The following is a 22,323-nucleotide window of genomic DNA, read 5'->3' as shown; positions in this document are numbered from 1 at the left end:
GTTTTTTTTTCTACCGAAAAATTTCAGTTTTTTAAATATAAATTTACCGAAACAGAAAAGTATTTCTTATCATAAAAAAGTGTTTAAAGTGTTTCATGTCAGTTTAAACAGATATTTCTCCAAATATAATAACCGCATTTGTATCTTTGAGGTAAGAGAAACATTTAATTAAATCAACATAATATGTTTTGATTTTATAAATGAAAAAAAAAAAAAAAACACAACAAATACCCTCTTACGACGTGCAAAAAACATACTATTCTGAATAACCTTTGCTCTAATGAACGGATCGTCATGTTTTCAGACTCAATCTTAATGGTTCAAGTGTCTAACCTTAAATATGTAATAAATTTGTAAAAAAGACTTTTTAAGTCCGAAGCTAAAACGTACTTTCTCTGAATAAACCCATTTTTTTATGACAAATTCGGGTTTCTGACCCCCGAAATATAGTAGTTAGCAGCAATCTAGGAAATATTGTCCCAATAGTTAGGTCATGAGAGCGGTCCAAAGATTAGATCCGAATATGTTAACTTTATTTTTTCCGTATTTCGCCATATATCGAGAACTTTTCGAGCGAATTGAAAAATTTTTGCTCACAATTATAAAATTTGTTTCTGCATCAAATATAAATCTATGCAAAAAATGACTTTTGGAGATCATTTATTATTTAATAATAGTCGAATTTTTTTTCAATGTATGGTATACAATTTTACCATCATTTCAACGAATGCAATTTTACATTGCAAAATACCAAATATAAGTGAAATCGATCGAACAGTTCTTGAGAAATCGAATTTTAAACAAAGTCAAAATTCCTTTCTGAATCTTTAAAGTTTATTGTTAATTTTTTTTCCTCAAAAAATAAAACTATGAGCCTTATTGGGTAGAACACACGTAGAGTTTGTCACGTCAGGCAGAAAATAATTCCCTGGTAAATATAAAATATCTACGGATATATATAGTGCGGCATTCAGGAGAACTCCTCCAGACTCCCGTCTTGCGTCGTGGCGGGTTCTTTGGTTACGAGGAAAGGTCACTTCGAATAGAGGTGTGGGGTGAATAGTTTTGTCTTAATCTTAGCGCAGGTCGGCCTGAGTAAAGCAATCGACGCCTTGTTTTCTCCATTTCACTCTCATTAAAAATGTGCTCGAGCTTGTCACCATAACGGCAGACAGCCCCAGACTTTCAGACTGGAGGAGTTCTCCTCAAAGCCGCACAGTATTTGTGCTTAAATATAGAATATTTTTGGGAGAAAGATGTGAACAATCCTGAACAAGGTTGCTATTTGGCGATCGTATGACAAAAATATTTATTTCGCTATCTCTATGTACATTTTTTTATCATGAAATATTTCATAAATTTGATGATATTTCTCTCTTTTGAGAGAATAGTTTGTCCTTTTTGAGAGATTTTGCTGCAATATATTTAATTAACTTGAGTAACGAAAGGTATGAAAGACAGATGATAAGGCGAAGTATAGTTTGTCTAAGCTAAGAACTCCTCGCGCCACAATGTCTGAGGCCGTCTGGTGATATGGAAACAACGCATTTTAGGGAGAGAAGCTTACCTCTAGGACTACAACAATAGACCGAAGAAAGATATTCCCTTTCTAAGATATTCCCATTCCAAAACAGTGACCTCGCTCCTCTACTTGAAATAGTCATACCTCGTTACCATAGTCACCACCCCAGGTCCAGACGAATGTCTGGGGAGTTCTTATTTTAGACAAACTATAAGTGACTGAAAAAGAATTCACTGTTTACGTTTGGCGCGCATTAAGGGTTGTCTCAATTTCAACCTCGGCGACTTTCTCCTCTTACTCAATCGCCGAAGTAAACTCTTCGTTCGAGGAGGTGGGACCAAGTGCCAACTCCTGGTGAACGAACTATAAATTTCTTTCACAAATTTAACACTTCCGACGAATACAACTCTTATAGTAAAAAGTGTTCCAAACAATGATGCTTTATTTTACAAATAACACAGCAAATCATTTCTTTTTAAATGGAATATTTACCTCTTTCCCAGGATATTCTATGAATCGGATACCCTCCGGCAGGACACCTTAATTTCATAAGTTCCCCGGCAACAATTGTCAGGTTCTTCATAGGTCTGACGAAGGGTGGTCCGGGTATCCTAATCCACCTGCTGTGCTGAATTTCTCCTGCGTCGTTTTTTGCTGAGCATGTGAACTCACCGGAGTGTTCAACATTGGCTCTGGATATGTTCACGTAGCTCACTACAGTATTTTCCAGAGTAACATAATCTCCAGATCTAAAACTCTGATCTTCTGGTACCTGTTGTTATTAAAAAAAATCTATATATATATATATTACTGAAAAAAAAAACGGAATTGGGAATAACAGAAATTACTAGATAAAACAAAACAAAAAAGATATTTTTAAGAAACTGCTCTTATTCAAGTTGTCAAGAAATGAAAAAAAAAATTCTATAAGATTCTGTTTAAAATCTGATTTACCAGATGATACTATTCAGCTTTATTGTATTTACGCGACTGAAACCGGTTTACACTTGTTTACATTCGTGCATCAATGGGTTAAATTAGACGATAGATAATATAAATTCGACTATTGAATAAATTAGATGATATATTAATAAATATAGAATAATTATTATATCAGGAATTATATTAGTAAATTATAATAATTAGACCAAATTATTGGACGCACTGTTGTTTCTTTTAATAATTGCATGTTTTGCACGAGTTTATATGCAACACTTTTATATTTATATATATACATGTAATGAGTTTTTATTCAGGATATTTTTTATATACTTCCCATTTGTATTTATTTTTAACGTATTGCATTGCAATGTTAACCAATTGATACACGAACATTAACAAGTGCAAACCAGTTTCAGTCTTGTAGAAACAATAATGCTGTATGGTATCACCTGATAATTAAGATTTTACATAGAATCTTATAGTGCGTTTAATAATTTGCCCAGAGATAGTATTTAGTAACTCAGACAGTAACTTATTGGTATTTATGTTCTGGAAATTCTTATCTGTCTTAATATTTTGGCATTTTTTGGTATCCTCAAATTCTACTCAATGGAATTCAGACTGCAAATTCTAAGTTAAAAGAATATAAGTCTGAATGCGAATTTATTTTATTTTTGTATCTGTTTTGTTAAATCCATTTTTTTGTTGTTGCTATTTACAGAAAAGTTCCCAAATTAATACATACATGATGTCGCCCGATAAACTCCTGAATCGCATTCTGTTTTTTTTTTTATTTTTTTTTTATTAAAATTCCAATTTGCTTTTCTATATCAATTTAATCTTCTATTTTTAATTCATAAGCACACAATAGTTTGTAATATGTACCTGCTCGCCATCCAGAGACCACGTGATTTGAGGGAGGGGATTTCCGGAAGCCGAGCATTTTAACGAAACAGGAGTGCCCGGAGTAACTGTCATATTCTTGAATGCATGAAGAAATGCTGGCGGATTATCTGAAAATACAAACTCAACATTTAAAAAGAAAAAAAAAAGATGTTGAATCATTTTTTTTAGAAATTTACACCATTTAAGAAATTATTGTTTAAATCTGAAAAAAAAAACATCCGACATGACGTAATAATTAAGTGTGGCGTAATAATTCGCTCATGGGCTGCAATAGCGGCACAACTCAAAAAAATCAAGTTTTGAGATAAGTGGGTTTAAAGTTTTCATTGCTAAGCAAAAACGAATGCTTAAACGAAGCTTAAACGAAGCTTAACGAAACGATTTGCTTAAACGAAGATTACCTTCAAGTTGAATTATGAGTTGTACTAGTATTGCTGCTGAAAAGAATGTGTATTTTTATATTTGTTTCACATGTTCTTAGTCCAAAACGCGTGTTTTTTTTAGTTGTGCCACTATTGCCCATGAGCGAATTGGGTTAGCATAATTATCATTTCCATTATTAAGATAACATGCATGTAAATTTTTATATAATAATACCAACTCACAGAACATTAAAAAAATGATTTAGTTCTAATTATATACATTTTTAAATAAACATCAAATAACTATTTTCGCTCTATCGACAGTTAACCCTTTGTCTTTGTAGTGGGACAAAAACTGTTCAACAGGTTTTTGATAACAATAGAAACCACTAAGAGTGTGATTGTTTTTGTTTTGATTTTTTTAAACTGCGCGGATTTTATTCAACCATTTTAAGTTTTGTAAAGTAAAAATGTGAAGCATATTGGTTAACTGTTTCAGATTCAACAATTTTTATGGCTCCCCTTGACTGAAAGTTCTTAAAAAAGCTTTTAAAAAAAAACAAAAAATAAGTTTTTAAAAAATAAGTTTTAAACTTTTTAAAAAAACTAAAAATAAGTTTTTTTAAGAAGCTTCACATAGATTCATATAGATTACTTTAGATCCAATTCTCACAAACTATTTTATTAATTTTGATTCATAAAATTATGTGTCCAATAAAATACGCCAACTCCTTAAAATATTTGTTTTTTTTTCGATTGATTTTTTTTATATCAATTTCAATAACATTCGAAATAAAGTTAAAAAGATGAAGACAGAAAGATGTTACGGGATATAAAAGAAGAAAATTGAAAATAACCCTGTGGAAAATTAGAATTGATTTCACATTACATACTTGAGCATCTGTTATTTGTTCGGCAGATAAAAAGAATTAATCATGCCTGAAAGTAAGACATATTATTGAATTATCGTATTCTAATAATAATTGAATTTCCTGACAATTGCCGTCTAATTTTGCTGTAAGGAAAATATTAGCGTTTATTTTCAATTTAGCTTGTTAATTGCTGGATCATTTTTTTTTAAATATTGTAATGGTTAATTGTCGTTATTTAGTAGCAAATTATGAACATATTGAAATAATTATGCTTAGTATTATTTATTTCTATTTGTTTCGTTTTTTTTTAAATATTTAATAAAATAAACTTTTATATGCGATTTTTGATAAAACTTTAAAGATTGCGAAAATAAAATATGGACACGCTTTACATCACCAAAAATAATGGTACAAGTGCTTCCTAAAGGGTTATAAATTAATGTACGATAAGTTCTTGTTTCGAATTACTAATTAACGAGTTCACATGAGAGTATTTTTTTTTTATAACCGTCGTTGAACAGCCGACTCAATTTTTGGTAGACGACTACTAATGTTCAACTCCGTAGTCTTGTAATTTTGAACCCAATCCAGAAGACAAGGAAACTTCTGGATCAAGTATTGGGAGAAATTTGGACTTTCCGATGGAACTGACCCGCATTTGCGTTACATGGAGAGGAAGACCACAAGAATCTCCCACGATTAGCCCGACGGCAAGGGGACTCAAACCCATGATCCGTATAACACTGAGGATATTTCACGTCAGCACTGTGGTCGGTGCAAGCTTGATGCGGAATTCGTATCGACCAGCCATCGCCGGGATCGAACCCGGTTCACCTCATGGGAAGGCGAACGCTCTATCCCCTGAGCCATCGTGGCTCACAGGAGAGTATTTAAAATGAATGAAATTGAAACAAAACCAGGAACAACAGTACAAATTTTAGTGGTTGAAGGTTAGACATAATCGGGAGTAAGCAAATGGTGATTGCATAAAAGTAATCGGGAAGGTCGTTTATTAGGTAGTCGCCAAAGCCTCCTATAACTGAAGTTTCTTATAGGTAGTCCGATCAGACTACTATGAAGGTAAAACATTTTACAAAAGAGCCATTTAATGGAAAATCTATTAAAAATTTGAAAGTCGTTGCAAATATATGTCTTAACAGTTTTGTAATTTGTGAATATGATTGGTTTGTCTTAGTTATTTCTCAACCACTACAGATTCAATTCTCAAATATATGAAATACATATATCTCAATTACTTTTAAAATAGAAATTGGGGTCATGCGCTCAACTGGTTCACTTTTTAAATAATCTGCGCAGACTACTCATAAAATCCCGTGTGGAGGCTTTCTGATGTATGTCCGAGCTGACGAGACTCGGGGCAGGAACTCAGCATTGTTTATGATTAATTTAAAAACTAAATAAACATATTCAGCGTAATGAATTTTAAGTTACTTGAATTGTTCTCTAAAGAAAAAAACAATTGTGAGCTGACACATTTTGTGCTTATTTTTAAAGTAAGATCAGATATTGGGATTTAGTCTAAGCATTTGCCATTAATGAATATGATAGGGAGAAAATGAATGCAAAAATTCTACAAATTATCGAGGTATCAATGATTTAATGACCACCTGTTTAATAATTTTAAGCTCAACAAAAGTTTTGGAATTATTTGAGAAAAAAATTATGTTTAATAATTGCCCCACAAAAATGAGCCTCGAAGATTGTGATAAGGAAAACAGCATCCACAGGAAGATCGACATACACTTAAAACTCCACAGCAGATTGTCCTTTTTCACAGCAGATCGTACAATAAACAGCAACAACAAAAGCGTACGTGCTTAAAAATATCTCAGCATGCCGAGCATTCTAACCCCAAGTTTAATTAAATCCCGAAATAAAGCATTAGTTTTAAAGGAAAATTCTCTTTATATCTCCGAAATCCTAAATGCTCCTCTAAAAAAACGAAAATTAGGAATACAACGTTTTGAAACGGGGTTCATAGAAAGCGAGCAGAAAAAATTTAAAACAGTAAGAATTTTGTTAATTTTTAATTAATATTTTTCAAAATTCTAAAGTTTTCTAGATTTTATCTAAATTTCTATTACCTGAGCCGCGATGGCTCAGGAGATAGGGGGTTCAAATTCCAATGAGGTGAACCGAGTTCGAATCCCGGCGATGGCTGGTCGATACGAATTCGCATCCAACTTACACCGACCACAGTGCTGACGTGAAATATCCTCAGTGGTAGACGGATCATGGGTTAGAGTTCCCTTGCCGTCAGGCTAACCTTGTAAGGTAGTCGTATTCTTCCTCTCCATGTAACGCAAATGCGTTCAATCAAAAAGTCTTCCACGAAGGCAAAATTTCTCACAATACTTGATCCAGGAATTCCCTTGTGTTCTGGATTGGGTTCAAAATTACAAGACTACGGAGTTGAACATTAGTAGTCGTAGACCCTAAATTTGGGTCAGCTGTTCAACGACTGTTATAAAATAAAAAATTTTATTACCTGCAATCAGAAGCTGGGCTATTCCTTGTGAGGAATCCTTGTCATTGCTGACGAAGCATTGGTATAAGCCATGATCATCTCTTCGCACAGACGTAATCATCAACTGGTTTCTGGCGATAACTCGGATTCGGCCACTGCTAGTGATGAATTTGGCGTTCTTGGACCATCGGACGCTAGACACTGGATAGCCTCTTATGCTACAGTTGAAAGTGACACTTTCCCCTATTCCGGACACTTTTTCATGAGGATACACCGACACGGAAAGTTTTGCTGAAATGATACGATGGAAGTATAATGAGGTGTTTCTTTATAAGATAGAATCTTAGATACAGTAAAAAAGCATCCAAAATTCCACTGACAAGAACAGATCTGTAAAATTTATTCTTCGAAAATTTGGTAAGCTTTTGAACGACAAATATTTTATTTCATATTCATGACCCACACTGAGAAAAAAAATTGTTGGACAAAACTAAAAGAATGTGATAAAACTTACCACATTTTTGACACATGCGAGAGCACCAAAAAATTCGATAATTTTCTCGATCATTACTCGATTTTTATATGAAGTTAATTTAAAATATTACGTCAATTTGCTGATAATTACAAATTTTTGGATCTGGTACAAAAGATATAAATTATAAAAAAAAAGAACAAAATCAACAAAAAAGTTGTGATCGTCTTATTACGATCGCTGGTTACCCATTGGTCAAATGCTTTTTCTTTCTGGATTGACTCCGTTAAACATTTCAAATCATGGATTGCAAAAACTGTCTCAATTGATGTTTGTAGTCAGATTGGTTTTCAAATCCTGCCTATGTACGTGTTTCAAGACATCACAAAATACTTTTCCTTCTTAAGCATTCATATTTATATTGAAATCACCGTCAGGCCAGTAATTATACGTTAATAATAAAAAGAATAATAAAATACTTTAAATTACTATTATGTAAATACATTAAAAATGACTGCTGGTGAAAATAGAAAGAAAAACAGCAGAGGTTGCCATAGCAACGCATGTAATGGCGGCGCATGCGCACTGTTTACTATTACTCTCGAACACAGTTGAAAAGTGTGTGCACGCCATCAAATCCAAACCAAGACCCATTTTGCCAGTGGGTAATAATATAAATAAATCCTATGAAAGATAGTATTATATTGTAAGCGAAAACAAAAAATTATATTGATCAATTAAAAGTATAGATGTTGTTGTAGTTCATTTACGTCGCACTAGAGCTGCACAATGGGCTATTGGCGACGGTCTGGGAAACATCCCTGAGGGCGCTTTTTCATTACACGACACGATACCGACAAAATCGGACGACAAATGTGTGAACGACAATGTCGTTGCCGGATCGTTTAAGCAACTGTTTTTTCACTTGTCCGATATCGTTAGTCCGAGAAGTAGAAATTCTTGTTCATTCAATGTTTTGAGCTTGAGTGTGTAGAGACATAAAATTTAAATAATTTATTTGAACGTGTTTTGAAAAATTATAAGTTTTAGTTTTGAATTCATTTTGGCAACGGAGTTGGATACATAATAAATGTTGTTGTGTTCTAAAATGATTGCTATGTTGTTTTTTCGGTAGCCCGCTTCGGTAGCCCGACGACCTGCAAGCGAAGAAATAAAATATGTTATTTTTTGATAAAATTATTGGTAGTATCGTAAATTGGCGTTCATTTAATTTAGTTGGCACAAAGACCCAACAAGTGAGCAGTTGCTTGTGTTCTGTTGTGATTTTTTTCTGAAAACTTTAAATATGCCGGATGATAATCGTCGTCTCAAACTTCTTACTTTATTTTAGAAGAAAAAAGCTAGCAGTGCAGAAACGTTTTTGGGTGCACGAAATGGTACTTACGTATTAACGCCATAGCAGCTACAGATTTGGCGGTTTTTAAGTACCGCCAATCTACACTTAAAATTATGTCTGTAATCACTTAACATTACTTAAATTCTTTAAATGTTTTAAAGTATTAACGTTCTTTCAAATCGAATTAAAATATTAGTTTCATTTAGAATAATCTTTTTAGATGATTTTTTAAATGAGTTTTATCAAATTTATCTTATGAAGCCGTTCTATCATGTTTCAAAAAAATGTTTCAGTTGAATCAGGGAACAGACTTTATATTATTCAATCAAGCAGAAACCAGTAGTTACATCGAGTTCTGTTTGAAATACATAAGGGTCTTTATTTGCCTTTTTATCAAACCATTACTATTATAAAAAATACCATCCCTTCATTAAAGCATATAATGAATTTATAAAAATTTCCAATGTAACTTTTATGATTGTTTACGTCTCATTATAATGTAAATTATAATGTAAAAAATGCAACTTCATTAAATTAAAAATTTATAACCAGACATGAGAATAAATTATATAAAACTTTTATTTTCGAATTTTACATTTGACATGATCTAATAAAATATTAAAATTGATTAAAAGAATAAAATAATGATATCAAAAGAGGAGATAAAACAGGAAAGATACACAACAACTAATAAAATCGCCACGATTTGAGGAGAAATTTTCTTGCCTAACCGACATTTGATTCCGACAAACGTTATCGTCTTGTCGGATACGACATAATCGTTATCGTATCGGTCAGTGAAAAAGCTCTCCGTTGCTGAACATGTATTTTATTTGACCCTATGTCGTTCGCCGACAATCGGATCCGTTTTGTCGTTATCGTGTCGTGTAATGAAAAAGCGCCCTGAGGATGATCCGAAGACATACCATCACAATTTTGATCCTCTGCAGAGGGCATGGCACCCCCGCTTCGGTAGCCCGACGACCTGCAAGCGAAGTTGAGCACTGTACGGTAGAGCAGTTTAGCGAGGACCCATACCGCACACCCTCGGTCCCTAGGCAGACTCATCCAAGGGGTCACCCACCCGCACTCTGACCGCAGCCAGTGAGGCTTGACTTCGGTGATCTGCTGGGAACCGTGTCTTAACGATCAGTCCACTGCGGGACAAAAATATATATGAAAAAGTGATCATGTTTTTAAAATTTTCAATGACTACTAGCAGTTCACAGTATTTCTGAAGATCAGTGCATATTCTTACGTTTCTTTTATGACGTAGGTCAAGTGCAACCGTCGGATTACGCTGCTGTACTCGTCGGCAATATGATGTGTCGTAAAAATAGAGACTGGCGACGCAAGACAAATTTCTAGATCCGTAAATTTTCTTTTTAATACCTTTTAGATATCGTATTTTTTTTTTAAATTTAACTCTGTCACTTTTGAGAAATAAATGCTACCTGATACTTCCAGAATGTTAAGATAATATTAACTTATCGAAAATTGTGTTTCACAGTATCTAGAAAAATACTTATCCCGAACATTTATCATCTTTTTTTTTAAAAAAAAATCGCAACATAGTGAGTAATGACTTTATAACCGAACATTCCTCGAAACGTGGATGAAAAATGATTTTTCGTGAAAACTTTAAATGAAAGAAACTTGTGAAGTTAAAAATAAATTCGAATAAATATAAATTCATACATAAAATAAAATGAATAAAAATAAATTGCCTTTGAGAAATTTTTCTATAAAAGTGTCTTATGTACGGAGAAAAAAAAATTCTGCTGAAATAACTGAACTTGTGCGGTATTGACACTGCTGGAGAAAAATAACTATAATTGTGATAATCAAACGAAAATATACGGTATTTAAACCTTTTATTTGACAATTTTTTCCTTCGCATGGTTACGGTTTATTCGGGTTTTCAAAAATATAGTTCACACATTTTGTAAAAAATCCAAAGGTGAAAAAGTAAATTTAACCTAATAAATTGATTTGATTCCGTGATCTAAGATATAGTGATTACTAAGGCCCGGATTTCGATGACATTTGCATTTTTTTGCATTTTATGCATTTTTGGCCATTTTTTGTCTGTTAGAGCATTTTTTTAGATTTATAGGGCTTTTTTTTAAATTTTGGGGCGTATTTTGCATTTAATGCATTTTTTAAAGTTTTTGTTAATTTTTTCCAATTTTTATTATTTTTTATCAATTTTCATTATTACACTGGCTTCCAAACAATGAAGAAAATCTATAGGATATTAACAGGTGAAGCAAAATCTTTTCAAATTGAAGAAGAATTATCAGTAAGTGAGACCGTCTTTTTCAAGTACGCACCTGTAACATCACTAGACTTTGAAAGAAGCTTCTGCAGGAATGAAAATTTACTTTCAGGCAAGAGACGCTCGTTTACATTTCAAATTATCAAACAACATTTAATAATCCAATGTAATTCTGATATTTAGTAATATTATGAGATGGAAGTTGTTATATCCATTAAAGTTTCTAAACAAAATAAAAATATTTTAATGTCAATATATTTTCCTTTTTTTGTTATTTTAGGATATAAAACAAATTTTTCAAACTTTAATGAACGCAGAACAAGTATTGCATTGCTTTATATTTTTTAAATGACTCATAATAATTTTAAAGAGCAAAACATTTTTTTAATTCAATATTTTTACTTTATTTAAGGCATTTTTTGCGCAATTTTTGGATTTTTAAGGGCATTTTTTGTCCTTTTTAAGGGCATTTCTTGCACTTTTTAAGGGCATTAGTTGAGATTTTTTAGGTCATCAAAAACCGGGCTCTAGTGATTACATTACCAACTTATACCATACTTACAACCAAACAGTTTCTTGATAAAATCATATTTTACTGCCAATTTTACCAAACGTAATAACCGAAGCAATTTGGTAAAAATTATCATGCTTTTAGGCGTTCTCATAGAACCAGAAACACGATAAATTTTACTATATTCTGAAGAAAAACAAAAAAAATTTTCAATGTAATATTTTGCCTTTCAAATTAGTTTAATGTACTTTCTTAAATCAGTTTGGAACGAACGACTTTCAAAGGAAGAAGTAGATGTGCTCTCTGACACCTAGACAAAAAATTCAGAAGCATTTTCTGAAAATCAGCAATGCAAAAAGTATACGAGTAAGCGTTATCGTTATTTTGTGTCTTAAATGCAAGAAAGATAAGCAGCAGAACTGAAGAAAGTCATAACATATTATTATAATTACCCTTATATAATATTACAGTTTTTGTAATTTTTTTCCACTTGAGTCTTTTTGTGTCAGATTAAATATTTAAAACATAATACTTTGAAAATACACTCTCAGATATAAAACTTTCACTTTTGACGATTCAACAATCCTCGATCTATTTCGTCAATTTTATCGACGAAATAGATCGTCGTCAGTTTTTTCAATTTTTTCAATAAATTTTTTCAATCAAATCAATTTTTTCGTCAATTTTACAATTTCGTCACGAGATCACATCATTTTTGACGAAACGTGAACTCTTACGCATATGACGAAAATGCTACCTTACCTATTAGAGTTATAAATATTGCGTCAATCAAGTTATAGAAAGAGTAATATACTTAAGACTCGCAATTTCTGAATAGAATCAATATAAAAATACAACGTTCATATATTATTGAGAAAATTTTAATTTTGTTCAGCAGTAAAACTCACAAATATATGTTCTAATTTAGAACGAGATTAAAATGTATTTACTAATATATCATCGCAAAAAACAATTAACTAAGATATCATGTAAAATAACCAAATAAAAAAAAGAAATTATTTAAGTTATATTACTATCTTAAATAAATATATATTGCTTACGTTTTACATAAATCAAAAATAATTTTAGAGATTTTACAATTATTTTTAATTTAAGGAAATTTTTAAGATAAGTTATTACCCACTTAAGTATCTCTAAACTACAGTTAATAAATAATAAAAAAAATAATAATTAACCTCCTCTATCTTAGCGTCTCCAATGACTTCGAAGCAGTTTCAAACATTTTTAAATTTAAACTCAGCAGATAAATTTTCTTTTTAAACTTGTTAATTACCCGGCGAAACTATCTTAACAAGTTGCTGCTCAGATTTATTGATTGTTATTGCGATAACTTGAATTTTATTACACGGTATGATTCACTTTTTTATGCCCGGTATATACATTGATTTTTGACAAGTTAATGTCTGTAATTTTTAGCGAAGACTTCAGCTTACATTTTTATGTAAAGAAAGATTAAGAATCAAGGAAAGGAATTTTTATTTAATTGCTTTAAGGTTTAATTCCTGAGGGATATTAAATTGCAAATGGATTTCGGTTCATTTCGGTCTAATAGTTAATTCGGTTCATTTATTTACTATTTATAAAGATGATCAAATTCGAATGCGTGAAAGACAAATCATTATAAACTACAATCATTCCCTTATTTCGTTTCACTTCGGTCTAATAATTAATTCGGTTCATTTATATTCTATTTATAAAGATGATCAAATTCGAATGCCTGAAAGACAAATCATTATAAACTACAATCATTCCCTTATTTCGTTTCATTTCGGTCTAATAATTAATTCGGTTCATTTACTTACTATTTATAAAGATGATCAAATTCGAATGCGTGAAAGACAAATTATTATAAACTACATTCATTCCCTTATTTCGTTTCACTTCGGTCTAATAATTAATTCGGTTCATTTATATTCTATTTATAAAGATGATCAAATTCGAATGCGTGAAAGACAAATCATTATAAACTACAATCATTCCCTTATTTCGTTTCACTTCGGTCTAATAATTAATTCGATTCATTTACTTACTATTTATAAAGATGATCAAATTCGAATGCGTGAAATACAAATTATAATAAACTTCATCCATTCCCTTATTTCGTTTCATTTCGGTCTAATAATTAATTAGGTTCATTTATTTACTATTTAGAAAGATGATCAAATTCGAATGCGTGAAAGACAAATTATTATTAACTACATTCATTCCCTTATTTCGTATTATTTCGGTTTAATAATTAATTCGGTTCATTTATTTACTATTTATAAAGATGATCAAATTTGAATGCGTGAAGGACAAATTATTATAAACTACATTCATCCCCTTATTTAGTTTCATTTCGGTCTAATAATTAATCGTTTTTATTTACTATTCATAAAGATGATCAAATTCGATTGCGTGAAAGACAAATTATTATAAACTACATTCATTCTCTGATTTCGTTTCATTTCAGTCTAATAATTAATTCGGTTCATTTATTTACTATTTATAAAGATGATCAAATTCGAATGCGTGAAAGACAAATTATTATAAACTACAATCATTCCCTTATTTCGTTTCACTTCGGTCTAATAATTAATTCGGTTCATTTACTTACTATTTATAAAGATGATCAAATTCGAATGCGTGAAAGACAAATTATTATAAACTACATTCATTCCCTTATTTCGTTTAATTTCTGTCTAATAATTAATTCGGTTCATTTACTTACTATTTATAAAGATGATCAAATTCGAATGCGTGAAAGACAAATTATAATAAACTACATCCATCCCCTTATTTCGTTTCATTTCGGTCTAATAATTAATTCGGTTCATTTACTTACTATTTATAAAGATGATCAAATTCGAATGCGTGAAAGACAAATTATTATAACCTACAATCATTCCCATATTCATTAAACTACTGCATACTCGAAAACTATATTTAGATACAGTTATGCAGTTGGATCACAAATTTTTGATTGAAAATGTTTTTCTCAGTTTATAAATTTTGCCAAAATTGTGGCATACAACGTTTTTCATTGAGGTAATATTGTTAAATGATTCTTTTAAGTAAGAAAGTAATTACATTACAATGAAATCAACTCGATACCGCAGATCATTTACTTTATAACTGCTAACTGGTGCACTTTCCTTACTTTTGATTCCAGTTTTCGAAAACTACTAAGCTGATCATAAGCAGAAAGACGCAACTGAAGAAAATTGAATAATACTCATTAATAATAAATTATTCAATATGTAATAACAAATTATTCAATTAATACCAAATTATTCAATACGCAATACCAAATTATGCAATTAATACCAAATTATTAATATGTAATACCAAATTTTTCAATATGTAATAACCAAATTACTCAATATTTAATACCAAATTATTCATTTAATACTAAACTATTCAATAAGTAATACTAAATTATTAAATTAATGCCAAATTATTCAATATGTCTCTAAAAGCAACAAAATGAAGTAGAGAAAATATTTTCTTGGCACTTATAAGAAATCAAAATTCGAAAAATGGTCATCACTATGAACAATTTTTGTTCTAATGATCGTATTTTCACGAATTAAGCACTAATCTTAGTGATCCAATTGAAAGTGATACTTCATACATGGTAATTAATTTGTGTAAAAAACAGGGGCGGACAAAATAGGGGAAACTCTTCCATATTATTACATTTTTTTTCTTCATATTCTTCAAATGCTTAAAAAATCATTCTATAACTTCAGAAATGTTTAGATGATGTGATTTATCATACTTATCGATGAAATCGTACCTCTTAGCACTGCTGCATTTGATTTATAAAAATATTTTGAATCAACTTTTAGTTGGGAAGAGTTCTTGAGGTAGATAAACAGTAGATGTTTTTGAAAGCATCTGTTTATTTACTCTTCATTATATTTCCAGGATATTTCTCCTTAAAACTAGATGTTTAGATTCAAACAGAGTGTCATTTTTTTTAAATTAAAGATATATTCTAACCAAGTCATACATTCTTAATCTGAAATAACTTTGAGACAATACCTTTCCTTTGTTAAATTATGTTCACTTCAAAATATATTTCTCTTATTTAATTAAAAAAACGCATGCCTTATTTGATTCACAAAAATCTACGTAAACAACGTATTTTGCACTTTTATAAAATTCAAAATTTATAATTAATAATTTTGAATAGAGTTGATAAAAGATAAAACTAGGATATAATAAAAATACAAAATTTCGCCATAGGACTATCGCTTAACTTCAAACAAGCATTTCACATAAAGTGTTTGGAATTTAAATTGAGAAAAAACATTTTACGCGAGCTTCTATCACTAAAATATTTATTCTTAAGTAATTCAGTCCTCTTACTTATTTAAAAATTTTATTTACTCCAATACATGGTTTAAAACCTCTGTCTGCAGAAGCCAAGTAAAAAGCTTTGAATTGAATAGTTAAATTTTAAATAGTTAGGAATCTCAGAATTCTTCCGGAAGAAAAATAAGAGTTTTAAACTGGCAACCGTAAAATTACTTTTCAAAAAAGATGTTAGACGGAGGCATTTTTGTTGGAAATAAATGCTTTATGTTATACTTTATAGCTTGAAGCACTGATGCGTCTCAGTTATTTATTCCCTTAAATTCACAAACTAGTGCCTCTTGAGACATTCCATGAAGTCTCACATCTTCCATGGGTAGAAAAAAAAATTACGAAAAACACGTGTTTACTTTTCTTTCTTTAAAGTTTTAGAAAGTTATTGCAAGATGGTAGCCTCTCGATTTTCTGATATCCAATTTTTCCGACGCGTTTTTCATTTTTAAAGAAAATCATATTTGGAAAAGTTGTAGAGATCATTTTATATTTATAATTGTAAAACCAGTCAATTCATGTTGTCATCAATTGTCAACTTCATACCCTTGCAATTTCAAACTTGCGAGGAAAGATGTTATCCACTATGCCCACCCATTTTATATTTTATAATTGAAAAACAGTCAATTCATGTTGCCATCAATTGTCAACTTCATACCCTTGCAATTTCAAACCTGTGGGCAAAGATGTTGCCCACTATGCCCACCCATTTTATATTTTATAATTGAAAAACAGTCAATTCATGTTGTTATCAATTGTCAACTTCATATCTTTGTAATTTCAAACCTGTGGGGAAAGATGTTATCGACTATGCCAACCCATTTAATGTTTTATAATTGAAAAACAATCAATTCATGTTGTTATCAACTGTCAACTTCATACCTTTGTAATTTTAAACTTGTGAGGAAAGATGTTATCCACTATACCAACCCATTTTATATTTAATAATTGAAAAACAGTCAATTCATGTTGGTATCAATTGTCAACTTCATACCCTTGTAATTTTAAACCTGTGGAGAAAGATGTTACCGACTACACCAACCCATTTAATGTTTTATAATTGAAAAACAGTCAATTCATGTTGTTATCAATTGTCAACTTTATATCTTTGCAATTTTAAATCTGTCAGGAAAGATGTTACCGACAATGCCAACCTTCATCTATCAAAAGGTACCTCAAGATTGAATCAAGTTAGCGTGTCTTATATACTAGTGAATTGATGTTTAATAATCGTAGTGATAGTTACACCACAAATATTGGTGGGTGGTGGAGGAGCATCATGGCGTAACTACCACTACGATTATTAAACATCAATTCACTAGTATTTAAGACACGCTAACTTGATTCAATCTTGAGGTACCTTTTGATAGATGAAGGTTGGCATTGTCTAATGACTATTGTAAGATAGTAGCCTCTCAATTTTCTGATATCCAATTTTTACGACGCGTTTTTCATATTTTTTTTTTTTTAATTTTTAAAAGAAAGCCATGCTTGGAAAAGTTGTAGAGATCATTTTATAATTGAAAAACAGTCAATTCCTGTTGTTATCAACTGTCAACTTCATACCCTTGTAATTTTAGATAGATTTTATCGACTATGCCAACCTTCATCTATCAAAAGGTACCTCAAGATTGAATCAAGTTAGCATGTCTTATATACTAGTGAATTTATGTTTAATAATCGTAGTGGTAGTTACACCACAAATATTTTATTTTATTTTATAACCGTCGTTGAACAGCCGACCCAATTTCATGGGTTTACGACTACTTACGTTCAACTCCGTAGCCTTGTAATTTTGAACCAATCCAGAAGACAAGGAAACTCCTGGATCAGTACCCCCAGAGGTATTGATTTGTTGTGGGAACATGGAGGACTTTGAGACTCGACAGATTTAACGTGCATCAGTCACCATTTACTACACGGGGAGTCTTTGGCCGGCGAGGATCGAACCCACGACCTCTTGGATATGGGCCCAGCGCCTTACCGACCAGGCTGCGGAGGAGTATTGTTCAAGTTAGCATGTCTTATATACTAATGAATCGATGTTTAATTGTTAGTATTGTTCAAGTTAGCATGTCTTTCATACTAGTGAATTGATGTTTAATGATAGTAGTGGTACTTTTGATAGATGAAGGTTGGCATTGTCTAATGGTCTTCTCCCACAAATTTAACCCATAAGGCCATGAAACTCATTGATTGAGACTTGAGACAAACTCATTTTTATAGAGCTATGTTTGATTGAAGATCGACATTTTCGTTACAAAGAGATGAAAAACACTAAGACATTTTATGATTCGAACAGCGTCAAAGAGGCTGGAGGTGGTATCGGGTCACACGTGAATCAACCAGCCATCACTAATAATGATACCTGGTTTACTTTTTTGGTAAACTAACGTCTGTGCTATCCCAGCTCTTATGGATTTAACCTCCTGAAATCCAACTCCAATATATTCTAATTTTTTGATACAATTTATTAATTAAATAGTACATTAATGTTTTTTTCTGTTTGTATGCTATTGGATTTACCTTCGTTGATCAAAATTTTTAATTACCGTTAAATATTGCATGAAAGGCATGAGAATCGATTCAAGTATACTTTAGAGAGTTTTCATTGATGGTGTGACAGCTCAGGGGATGGATATTACTTCCTTAAGAAGATTTTCAATGTACTCTCTAGCAGGCAACTGTCCTCCAGTTATTTACTTTAATTAAAGAAAGAGCCGCAATGGTTCAGGGGATAGAGCGTTCGCTTTCCAGTGAGGCGAACCGGGCTCGAATCCCAGTCGATACGAATTCCTCATCCGGCTTGCACCGACCACAGTGCTAACGTGAAATATCCTCGGTGGTAGACGGATCATGGGCTAGAGTTCCCCTGCCGTCAGGCTAACCGTGGGAGGATCTCGTGGTCTTCCTCTCCATGTAACGCAAATGCGGGTTAGTACCATCAAAAAGTCTTCCACGAAGCCACATTTCTCCCAATACTTGATCTAGGATTTCCCTTGTCTTCTGGATTGAGTTCAAAATAATAAGGCTACGTAGTTGGACATTAGTAGTCGTAAACCCAAAAATTGGGTCGGCTTTCACCAACGGTTATAAAATAGTATAAAAATAAAAAAGATGTTCACTACTACTTTTTTGTCTGTTTCTTGACCTTTTATTATAAAAAGTAGCATTTAGAGCTTTCAAGGCAGTTCTGTTTCATTACATTCTTCGTAGATGGCCTGGCCATCTCTTATTCGGTATAGTCTAATTAATTTTCTGATTTCATCAGTTTTATATAACTTGTAGAATTCAAAGTTGTATCTTATCCTTCATATATCTTATCCTCCCCACTGTAACTAATTCCAAAAAACAGTTCTTAGGACTCTTTCATTTTTTGAAAAAGCAATATCCTCTTTTGTTGTGAGAGTCTATGTTTCCGAAGTATGTGTTGAAACAAAATTAACAAGTGACTGTTTTGAAACCATGGTAGTTGTAAATGGTTAAAAAAAACGGATAGTTTTGATTGATGGTTTTTTAGCCATGCAAGTTGTAAACGGTTTCAAAACCGTAAAAGTAAAAAAAAGTGTTCTTTACCCTGAAGTTTACGGTTAATTGGATGGACAGACTGCAGCTGGTTATTTCACCGTAATTTTAGAATAAAAATTTCAACAGTGTGTATATGTCTTTAAAAGCAAAGTAATACTTCAATTTTTTACTCGATTAAATGAGATTTAAAAAAGCTTCTGAGAGCATAAAAGCATCGATTAGCTGTCGAAATTCTCTTTCTGATTTCCACATTAATTTCCTTTTTGCAATTAATTTCAGATCCTAATAGTTGAAATGTTTTACAGATTCAAACTTATGGTTTTCAATTTCAAAAATATAACTGGAGATGCATCTAGAACATAACTAGAGATGCCTTTATCCAAATACCTGCATTTTTTTATTATAATTGATTATCAAATTCATTTTCCTAGTATCAAATTTCAAAGCTATAAAGGATTCCTATATTTCTTTTGCAGATCTTGCAATTAAATTACCTAAATCTATAGAAATGCAACTTAATATCCTACAAATATGCAAAGAACGAGAAAAAAAATATAGTTTTTCCTAGTGAGCAGATTCCAAAGCTATAAAGGATTTCCATACTTCTTTTGCAGATCTTGTAAATTAATTCTATATTATCTGCATACGTTTGGAAAGTTTTAAGGGCTTATAAATATCGTACGTGGTGGTTTAGTGGATTTTGCTTTACGACCTTAATATATAGAAATGCAGCTTAATATCCTACAAATATGCAAAAAATGAAAAACAAAAATATAAGTTTTAATTTTTATGTAATTATTAAAATAGCTAAAAATCATAGCTAATGTAACTTATTTGCTTTTTCCTCAAAAAGGAATATTTGACTGTATTTATTAGTTTACTTTCTTTTACGTTACATACTGCTAAGTTAAAAATTGCAATTTCGGTTCTCAGGAGATTCAAGAAAATTTATGAAAATAATATTTATATTTTCTAATCAAACATACAAGGTTTCTATACTTGACAATGATCGTTATATAATAGTACAGTTATTTTTCAATACATTTCTTTTTCCTTTAACCCTTTGTAACTCAACAACTCTGATTAAAGAAATATTTACGCGAATGTTAGAATACATCATATTAAGCGTGTAAAAAATAATGAAAAAATTAAGACCTTAAAATTAAAAATTTATTGATAAAAAGCATTTGTTGAACATCTCCAATATCGTGAAAAATAGCACAAAAATTCCAATATATTTAAAACTTCCTGGGAAAAATTTTGAAATTGTTGTCTTTATGGTAACAAAGTCTCACACCACATTTTTCAATCCCTCCTTAGCCAAATATACAATCAAGGAGATTGTTGTAAAAAAATTGTATATCCTGCAATTATGTCGTGGAACAATTCTTGCTAAACGCATTATAATATTGGCAGCTGTTCCAAGACTTGGTTCCCCCGAGTTTGCAATATTTTCCTTACCTGAATTTAGTTCGATTTTATAGGTAAATCTACCTCATTATAGGATTGAATTTTCATGTATGTTGCAGATATGTAACTCGGTGATACAAAGGGTTAATAAAAATGTGTAAATGTGACAAATGGACATACAAACAGAAAAATGTGTAAACAAAGTTCAAAAAATTATTAAGTTAATATTTGTGCTAAAAAGTGCATTTTCTTACTTTAGATATTTGTGTTTTAATCCTTTCTTGCACAGTTACTCAGGCTTTTTTTTACATATTTTATAAAATCAGCTTTAATTATATTAAACCTAACTATCTAAACTACATTAGGTTAACTTTTGACATTTTATGCTAACACATCTCTTGGCGATCATAATTGATGTCTAGTTTAACCACTGTAGTATCAGCAGAAAAGAAAACAACTTAATAGAATATTGTCACTATATTATTAAGACGATCATGGGAGACAGGAATTACTAATTTAATTAAAGATAATCATATTTCCATGTAAAAAGTATAGTTATGAAAAAAGTATAATATTACGAGTTTAATGGATTTTTTTCTTTTTCCAGAATTTATGCAAAATGAACAAACAAAAAAGACAACAATAACAGATCGTTTATTATTCTTGATTAGCTCTTCCCTTTTTTTGGCAGAAAATTCAAAAACTAATATCTGAAAAAGTAACTACCAGAAATAATAAAAAAGAGAAGTTTTGAAGTGAATTGATTTATTTTTATTTTTGTGAGGCTTAATTAAATTGATAAAACGGAGTTAATGATTTTTTCTTTCTTTTTTCTGATTGAAATGTTTGTTAAATGTTATGTTGCTTTATTTAATTATATTAATATAAAGAATATCATATTAATATGTTTATTCTTTTTTCTAATTAAAATATGTAAAATGTTAACTTTCTTTTTTTTTTAAAGTAAAATGAAAATAACTATTTCTTTTTTTAAATCTCCCTTTGTTAATAAAACTTGACCACTGTTTTGGTCATTCTACTTTTATGATACATTTTGTATTGTTTCGAGAAAAAAAAAACAATAATACTTAGAAATTTGAGACTATGATGATAGATAAAATTGTAATTTATTTATTATTAACGTGTAACTTTGTTCTTTTTTTAAAAAAATAATAACTTTCAAGCATGTAGTTTTTGGAAAAAAGAGCCGAGTAAAATACAATGAGGAATTAGAAGTAATCAGGGGGGTTGTTATGAGTAGAGCTTTTTAGTATCTTAAATTATCGTTGATTGTAACTTATTTT

The 22,323-nt window shown here is 30.8% G+C and overlaps 1 protein-coding gene across 1 annotated transcript in view; it reads right to left on the bottom strand.

The window, feature by feature from the left end:
* LOC107444320 (cell adhesion molecule Dscam1-like) overlaps positions 1-22,323 on the bottom strand; it is a 230,960-nt gene that overhangs the window by 129,863 nt on the left and 78,774 nt on the right. The window contains exons 6-8 of the mRNA XM_087158837.1: positions 7,114-7,383; positions 3,350-3,477; positions 2,015-2,294 (exon numbers count right to left, since the gene is read on the bottom strand). Coding sequence (XP_087014963.1) covers positions 2,015-2,294; positions 3,350-3,477; positions 7,114-7,383 — 678 coding nt within the window. The remainder of the gene's footprint in view (positions 1-2,014; positions 2,295-3,349; positions 3,478-7,113; positions 7,384-22,323) is intronic.

Source organism: Parasteatoda tepidariorum, chromosome 3, assembly GCF_982258835.1.
Source record: "Parasteatoda tepidariorum strain Cologne lab strain chromosome 3, Ptep-v5.0, whole genome shotgun sequence".
Lineage (NCBI taxonomy): Eukaryota > Metazoa > Arthropoda > Arachnida > Araneae > Theridiidae > Parasteatoda > Parasteatoda tepidariorum.
The sequence above is the reverse complement of the archived record's forward strand: the minus strand, read 5'-3'. Positions and strand labels throughout refer to the sequence as shown.